The 8,340-nt window shown below is 33.6% G+C and overlaps 1 protein-coding gene across 1 annotated transcript; it reads right to left on the bottom strand.

The window, feature by feature from the left end:
* Positions 1 to 243: 243 nt before the first annotated feature.
* Positions 244 to 7,859, bottom strand: LOC123908693 (hydroxymethylglutaryl-CoA synthase-like). The gene is made up of 12 exons (XM_045959405.1): positions 7,399 to 7,859; positions 6,887 to 6,993; positions 6,366 to 6,498; positions 4,891 to 5,034; positions 4,449 to 4,607; positions 3,109 to 3,182; positions 2,954 to 3,029; positions 2,785 to 2,840; positions 2,582 to 2,669; positions 2,102 to 2,242; positions 1,856 to 2,005; positions 244 to 534 (listed from the first exon to the last, which is right to left on the bottom strand). Exons 1-12 carry the CDS (start codon positions 7,471 to 7,473, stop codon positions 358 to 360), a joined length of 1,380 nt encoding a protein of 459 aa, XP_045815361.1. The 5' UTR covers positions 7,474 to 7,859; the 3' UTR covers positions 244 to 357.
* Between the last annotated feature and the right edge of the window lie 481 nt (positions 7,860 to 8,340).

Raw genomic sequence — 8,340 nt, 5'->3', positions numbered from 1 at the left:
CCCTTCGTGATTCTTTTATACCCCCAATTTTCCAATTTTGTCTTTACAAAAAACTTCGGTTCGCGGAAACCATAAAATTTTTATAGATGATCTATATGATATAAACTTTTAATCCAACGGTGGATTTTAAAAAATTTGTATTTGTTATAATATAAATGACAACTTGTGCACCATGCACAACATAAAGAGCTTGTGCATGGTAGACTTGGCCAATAATAAAAGACATTCGTATAAACATTAAGCTGAATTAAATGACTATGAGGCATCAAATACAGAAAGGTGAACCAAAACAAAATATATATTTTTTAATTTGAATTTAAATTTGAAAGATATCAGGTATCATCTTATGTCGAAATGTCACGTACTAGTGGCGGCGTCCTTCTTGGCGTAAAATCGCCTATACAGGGAATCAACTTTGGTGAGATAGAATGTGCCCGGAAGTAAGTAGTTACAGTCTTGGCCAGTTATGAAGTCCTTTCCTCCGTAATGGTGCTCCATGATTTTTGTGTTTTCGACAAATTTTTCGGGAGGTAACTGCAACAAAAGAAAGTAGATTTTGTCAATACTTAATAATGATGTTTGGAAAGGGGATGATTGTTAAGGTCTTAATTGATTAGTACTAAGAAATGATATTTCAAGATAAATGGTACAAATTAATGTGAGAAGAGATAGAAAAATACAAAATAAGGTGACAGAAAATAATATAAAAAAAAACAGAGAAAGTAGATGCTTGTATGAAAAAAATATTGTGAAATACATATTAAATATGTGTTAAAATTTTGATTGTATACTTGAAGTGTTTCATGTAAATTCAAGTGTTTAAATTTTAAATAGTACTCCTAAAATTTAGTCAAAGTTTTAAAATTTGTTGCATAAAATAAAATGTCATTTAACTATATATTTTTGTGGGTTTAAAAGTTATATCTAATGACCCGTTCACCCAACCTAAACCAACTTGCGAACCACTGAGTTGAGTCGGTTGTGTCCACAAAAATGCAATGCAAATGTTCGACAATGAATGCAATGCAATGCAAATGTGTTAACCAGAACTACATAGAATGCATTGCATCACAAACCCATTGCCCGAACCAAACAACTTCGGGTTTGAACAGGCTGGTTCGAATTGAACCCGGACTTGAACATGATTAGGTAAAATGCAGGTTGGATTGGGTAACTTGGACCAGTGAACACCCCTACTGAAAATATACTTTGTGTCACTATATGTTGTGTTTTAAATTTCGATTTTTTAATTATAATGTGTGTGTGTGTGTCTGTGTATTATGTATTTTTTATAGGTGTATCGGATACGCGTCATGTCCGTGCATCATTGTAACAGTTAAAATAAAAGATGCATCATGCACTTTAACTCCATCACGTACACTAAGACATTGCCCTATATGCCTAGTTTCACACTCCTTCTGGACTTATATATAAGCAAAAAAGTACATGTATCCAGTTCACATTTGGACCAAATGCATGTACTTATTTGTTTAAGGCTCTGTTTGGTAAGACCATATTTTGAGCTTGTAGCTTATAGCTTATAAGCTCATATGACCAAAAAAGACCTGTTTGATAAACATTTTTCAAAAAGAGCTTATAGCTTATTTTTCAAATGCTACTTCGAGTAGCTTATGAGTTTATAGCTTATCATTTTTTTCGTCCAATTTTACCTTGCCATCTTACTTGAAAAAAATTAAATATTAATTAAACATATCTTTTTTATGTCATTTCATACTTATAAACTACTCCAACCACTAATTTTACCAAACACTACAAATTCAATCGCCTAAATTTAAGTTTGAAGTAGAATATGGTATTGGTATGGCCAGAAAACTTGGTGGTTAAAGATGCATACCTCAACTCTTTGCTTCAACTTGCCAGAAACATTCAATACTGTTACAATGTTCGACAAATTAAACGGATGTTGACCATCTTGAAGGTGGAAAGAGAACATCGTAGAAGTTAATCCACTTCCATATGAGAACATGACTACCCTTTTACCTACCTACACATTTAAAGACAATCCTAATGAGAAATTTAGAATTAATCAATGTTGATAAGGGAGGTTAAATATATAAAAAACACAAGTAAAAAACCTTACCAGCGAGTCGTGCTTATTGTGAAGGAGAGATATAAATGCTGCATATAGAGATGCAGTGTACATGTTTCCAACTTGCTTTGGGATTAATGTGCTTGGCTGTACCTTTGCCTCATATGTATCTTTTGCTGCTTGTTGGTTTGCCTGTAAAATAACAATGACGGTGACCATATAAGTTCATGTTTGGATCAGAAGACGTAAATTGATTTTAGTATGTTTAGTGGTTCTCGATTAGAATTGATTTTGCCTCTAGAATTAATTCTATCTTGAAGCTAGAATTTGTAGCTTCTGCCTCCAAACATGATTTTAATTGTTTACACAAATTTATCGTTCAACTCAAACATAAATCATTTTACCTAATACTCACTTTCGATCGAAATCAATTTTCGTCACCGTAAAACCAAACAACACACTGTGTTCCATTTCCAGAAGTCATTCTAGTCTATTAGCATGACTCAACTCAAACAAAACAAGATTAGCTACCTTTTCAAGATCACGACTTTGATAGCTTTCATCACCAGATAAGGATGCATAAGGTGCTAAAGTTTGCCTTGAAACTTCGTCAACAAAACTGGTACAGTATAACAAGCAAAGAAAAGAGTTCTAACAAGGATTAAAGGCTTTATATATCTTGGATAAACAGTACATTGAATGTAAGATATGGATTAAGCAGAAGATCTAAAAACCTTGGATTTCTCAGGAAATCATTGAAGTATAGCCGACCAAAACTTTTCTGCACAAGCTGCAATACATCAAGAAAGCAGTTACCGTTATGACATCGGTGCTTTTAATTTACCAAAGTCTGCGTACAAAGAATTGATTACAGCATGACTACAAAATGAATCATGTGATTACCTTGTTATATGGAGAATGAAAAACAAAATAATCAGAATCTGACATTGAAAAATGCCTCCCCTCCAGTTTTTCGTATCTGTAAATGCAAAAATGGAACATGAAAACAATAAAAATTCAGAAAGAGTTTTTCAGTTGTGTTTAATGTCTATACTTACTTCTCACAAAATACTCGATAACAAGAATCAAGTGCCATGAGATAACAAGTTTGCGAGAGTTTTCCGTCAACAACCTACAGCAGGAAAAGGTCAAAGATCAACAAATGTACGCTAAATACTTAGTAGACTGGTTGGTAGAAAGAATCAACAAGCACTTAAGCATAACAGTCATGTTCCATATAGAACCTAAAGTTTCGATTGAAGGTGTGTCCTAGAGTCACATCTGTGTCGATGTCCGACACACGTCAAACAGTTTATTCCAATGTCAGTAAATAAAAATGTATCTTTTTCAGCTCCAACATGTTAAGGACATGACTCTACTACTTAGATGGTACTTTCATTTGGCTAGATATGAAAAGGGACATTGCTAGTACAAAAAAGTTAATTTTTTTAATGACGTTGATCAACTAGGAGGTTAAAGGCCTTAAATTGATTAGATCTTTTTAAGCATTCTTGTGGTAGATGGATGAATTGAAGGTAAAAGACATAAGATCAATAGTTCATGATCTTGGTTTAGAGAGTTTAAGTAGTTTTTTTCTATGGAATAATGGATATATAATAATTTTTTCTCAATTAAGATATTTTACAAATGAGAAATCAATATAATTTTGTGTGTGTATCTGTGTCGCAATATCCTAAATTTTGGACATCACTTATCATGTAGACACAAGTGTTTGCGTTTGCACCAGTACATTTTCGCATGTGCTTCATTACTAATGCTCAGTGTAAACCAGATATCGAAGTTTTTTGTGAAACCCGAGTACTAGCTCGAAATACAATTTAGGTGAAAATATCAGAGCCATTGAAGATATAGAATACTAATAAACATTGGCATAAAGTAAAAGGAATCATGGTTGCATATATACATTATGATCAAAATATAATGGGGGAAGACGGTGCGTAAAGGTAAAGGACCCTACTAGTAGTAACCCAGATAAAGAATGGACCACAGTATACAAGGTTCCCACCATTGTATTTAATCATAATGCATTTAAAGAGTTTTTCTAGTAAATTTTCAATTACAATGAAATTTGGAAATATCTTAACCGGGATAATAAGGCCCTATTTGGATATAGTTTAATTAAGTGTTTATAACTTAAACACTTATCATATAAATGGTTATGTATTAGCTATTTCAGCAACAAAAATAAAAAATAAAGTGTTTGTATAAGCTACAAGATGTTTTGTAAACTATCTTGGAGAGCTTGCGGAAATAAGCTGAAAACAACTCATGAACATGTCATAAAATGTTATAGCGCTCTCCCAAATAGTCTTTCAAGTGTTTACGTCAGTAAATAAACTCAAATAAAATGAATAGAGAGAAGGGGAAAAAGCATTACCGGGTATTCACTTGCAAGATTTGGCTTGTAAAAATCATAAGCATGAGACATGTGACTTCCCCGGAGTTTGCTTTCAAAAGCAATAGGAGCATCGGGCCCAACAAGCATGGCAATTGCGGCTGCTCCTCCAGTAGGACGAGCAGGTCCTTCAGCATATACCTGAAACAAGAATGTTATAAGGTTTTTTTTTTTAACAAGAAGAATGTTATAAGGTTAATTTGGTAATTGAGAGAAAAGTTTCAAAAATGTATGCATCACTTCTTAGTCAATATCATCCAATTTGCATTTACGATACTGGTGAATATACCAATACTTTATAAGGTTAATTTGGTAAAATTGTTATTCTATTTTTTTTCTTTTATAGTTTTCTCCTTAATTTGTGTGAAATAATCAAATGTGCCACTCAAAATATGAAAGATTTTTGTTTCGTAGAAGGCCATACCGCACTGTCTGTACACACGACAAGTCCATAGCGTCCATCCCATGAACTACTCTCAACCCAATTCGCACAATTGAACAAAGCTGCAGTTCCACCATAGCAAGCATTTGTTGAATCAACACCTTCAATATCGGTATTACCACTGTCCTGATTATTACAATATACATTAGTTAACATAAGATAAGCCATAATAAGAACATGACAATTTTCTTTACTTTATATGCTACTAAATTTATCTCATCCATAAGTTTAGAAAACAATATATTGGAAGGATATTAAAAAATCCTACAACAGATATCATCTCTTTTGTTACTTCTGCCTCAAATATGCAAGAACACAAACGATAGGATTAAATGATTAAATAAAGAATACAATACACATTTGATGAATTAACGGCATTATTATACTCTATGAAGCACAAACACTCTTCAGATTAAGCGTGTCCCGTTGCCAGACACAACTGACACGACACCACGCTTATAATTACATTGAATTATGTCCTTTTCTCAAATTACTATCGGTGTCGACGTGTCAGTGTTTGTGTCGTGTCTGTGTCTGTGTCATGTCTGTCTGAGTGACGCTGAAAGAGTTTGTAACAGTGCGCAAATGCACACAAAGGAAATTATGGAACTCTATAAATTGTATTTCACTAATTGAGTAAAAGAAATACAATTGGTGTTTGCAGTACAAGAGTTCAATATTACAATGCCACTTCTTAGCAACTAAAAACAATAAAAGAAGGATAAAAGCTATGAAACACAGACACTCTTTGGACGGCTCTGGATTGCATGCAGAGTCTGATTAAGATCAGACGGTTCTGATTTAAAACAGACTTTTCTTTTTAATTAAACTACTTTAAATCAGAACTGTAATCTGATCAGACTGCATGACTTCATACGATTACATTGAATTATCGGCGTGGACCTGTTAGTGTAGATGTGTGTCCGTGCTTCATAGCTTTTACTAAGGTACCGGGAGATTGTAGTGTATAGTTCTACTGATAGAGAAGTTACAGAGCTATACTGTGCTCAACTTCAATCAATGTTCATCTGCTTTATTCAATTCAAGGCAAGTACAAATATAGGTGATAACCTCAACAGAATTAGCGCAAATTCAGGAACTACTGCCTATACATCACATGCTTCGAGATAGTGTAATGACTAATAACGGATTTGGAACAAATCATCATAACAACATTCTTCTAGATCCTTTTGAGATGAATATTCTTTTCCTACTTCTTCTTTGGCATCACATAGTCCTTTTTCATCATGACAGTTCTAACTAGAAGGTTTGCAGGGATTGGTCTATATCAACTGGTTTGAACTAAGGGTTGTTAAAGGAATCGGGTTCGAACTCTGATAAAGGAGAAAATGCTAACGTAACAACTAGTTCTCAGTTCAAACCCTAGAAACTAACATAACCAACTAAAATATCTTTAAGCAAAAAGTTGGAGATTACAAAAACTAAGAACGGCATACCTCAAAAACTTGCATCAGGAAGGTCTTGATGGATTTGCTTTTGTCAATGACAGTTTCACTTCCTACCTCCAAGCGACCGATTTTCTTTGGATCAATATTATACTTTTCAAGAAGTGAACTAACAACAGTCATGCTGTAAATTTCGAGAAAACAAATGTTAACAGAATAACTGCAACAAAACCATTACAGCTGCATCAAACAAATCCAAACAAAAGCTAGCTTCAATTCTTCTTATTTTTTGGAAGAACCATTAATGTTATAATCAAGAGAAAATACAAGATGCATCGACAGTATAAAATAGTTTTACACTGACATCCAATGAGCATCTTGTATTCCACCAAATCATGGAGATATTTTTAACTTAGTTTTTGACATGGCATAATTGATAGTTTCTTATTGGCTGACGGTGTAAGATTATTTTACACTGTCAGTGCCTAGTAAACTATAATCAAATCGTTGATTAAAAGATGAAAAGCATTCAAAATTATAAAATGATTCTGCAAAATTGAAATTAAAGTAACCTCATTGAGATAACATCTTCAACCTCAGTACAAAATGCCATGCAATCTTGTCCAAGCCCAATAGTGTATTTCCCTTTGCTCACACCATCATGAGCCTCCAAAGCTTCCTACAAAAATCACACAACACCACACATGAAACAAACATAAAAATCACAAATTCAACTTTAACATAAAAAAACATAAAAATCACAATTTCAACCAATCCCCGTAAGAAAAAACAAATTTTTTTATACCCCACAAATGAAAAAAGCAAAACGAGACTGAAAAATGAAAATCACAAATTTAAATCAAACAAACATAAAAAAATCACAAATTCAACCACCCATATGAAGAAAAAAAAAACCAATTTTTTAAACCCACAAATGAAAATATGAAAATTGAACATAAAATCACAACTTTAAAATAAAACAAAGATAAAAATCACAACTTTAACCAACCCATTTAAAAATATTACATTTTTTTGTTAGTGATCTAAGAAATGAAGAGAAAAGTGCATGATAAGTAGGTAATACCTGTTGAACACAAGTGGGAGGGAAATAAATATCCATAGCGAGAATTCCAACATTGTTGGGGTGTGAAGAAGCCATGTTTGTGTTGTATTGATGTTGTGTTTTTCTTCAGAAATGAATCTAGAACAAGAACAGCATCCTGGTTTCTTAGTGTTGTGTGTGGATTTGGAAGCAACTATTGTTCCTTTCAACTAACCCCTTTTTAGGTGGAAATTTTAAAGGGAGTTTGAATTGAATGGCAAGTAAGTGTTGTTTGATGTGAAGGAATGATTTTATTACAAGAGTATTACTAGAACTAGGAAATTAGGATTTATTGAATTTGTTTTTTTTGTTAGAATCTCACCACCAAAAATAATGGGTTTATAACCTAGAGCACTATGAGTTGGCAAAAGTTTTTAGTTTACATAAAGTTTTTAATTTGATTGTTAGACATTTGACATATAACCGTTAGCGCAACAATCGGTGAGTTCGAGCGAGGAGTATTCAATTTTTTTAGTACTTTTTCTTTTGATTAACACACCTTTGTGGAAGACACACCACTTGTCCACCCAAAACCTTAAGGTGATAGGTGAGTGAGTTCTCCCACTTATAAATGATTCACCACATTCCTATCCAATGTGAGACTATTTTCACAAACTCACACTTGCTATACTCTCAACACTCCCCCTCAAGTGTGAGTCCACAATGCTCCCCCTCCAGTAGAAGCTCTTTCTTCCACATACACTTTGTACCACTGTTGACTCACTTCAACGAGACACTCTTTTACCCACATGTGGGACACTTACCCATGACCATGTGGGGTACTTTTCGATACAAGTAAGTCGGTCCCTTTCTTGAAACCAGGCTCTGAACCATTTGTTAGCGCAACAATCGGGGGAGGGTCGAGCGAGGAGCATTCAATTTTTTGGCACTTTTTCTTTTGAGCAACACACCTTTATGGGAGAC

This window comes from Trifolium pratense, linkage group LG2 (assembly GCF_020283565.1).
Source record: "Trifolium pratense cultivar HEN17-A07 linkage group LG2, ARS_RC_1.1, whole genome shotgun sequence".
Classification (NCBI taxonomy): domain Eukaryota; kingdom Viridiplantae; phylum Streptophyta; class Magnoliopsida; order Fabales; family Fabaceae; genus Trifolium; species Trifolium pratense.
This window is presented reverse-complemented; position numbering and strand designations above follow the sequence as displayed.

Coding starts and splice junctions, on each gene's coding strand:
- LOC123908693 (XM_045959405.1), bottom strand. CDS start 7,473: ATGGCTTCTTCACACCCCAACAATGTTGGAATTCTCGCTATGGATATT. Junction 5,035..6,365: donor TCCTGATGCAAGTTTTTGAG/GTATGCCGTTCT, acceptor TGTAATAATCAG/GACAGTGGTAATACCGATAT. Junction 2,841..2,953: donor TTCATTCTCCATATAACAAG/GTAATCACATGA, acceptor GATGTATTGCAG/CTTGTGCAGAAAAGTTTTGG.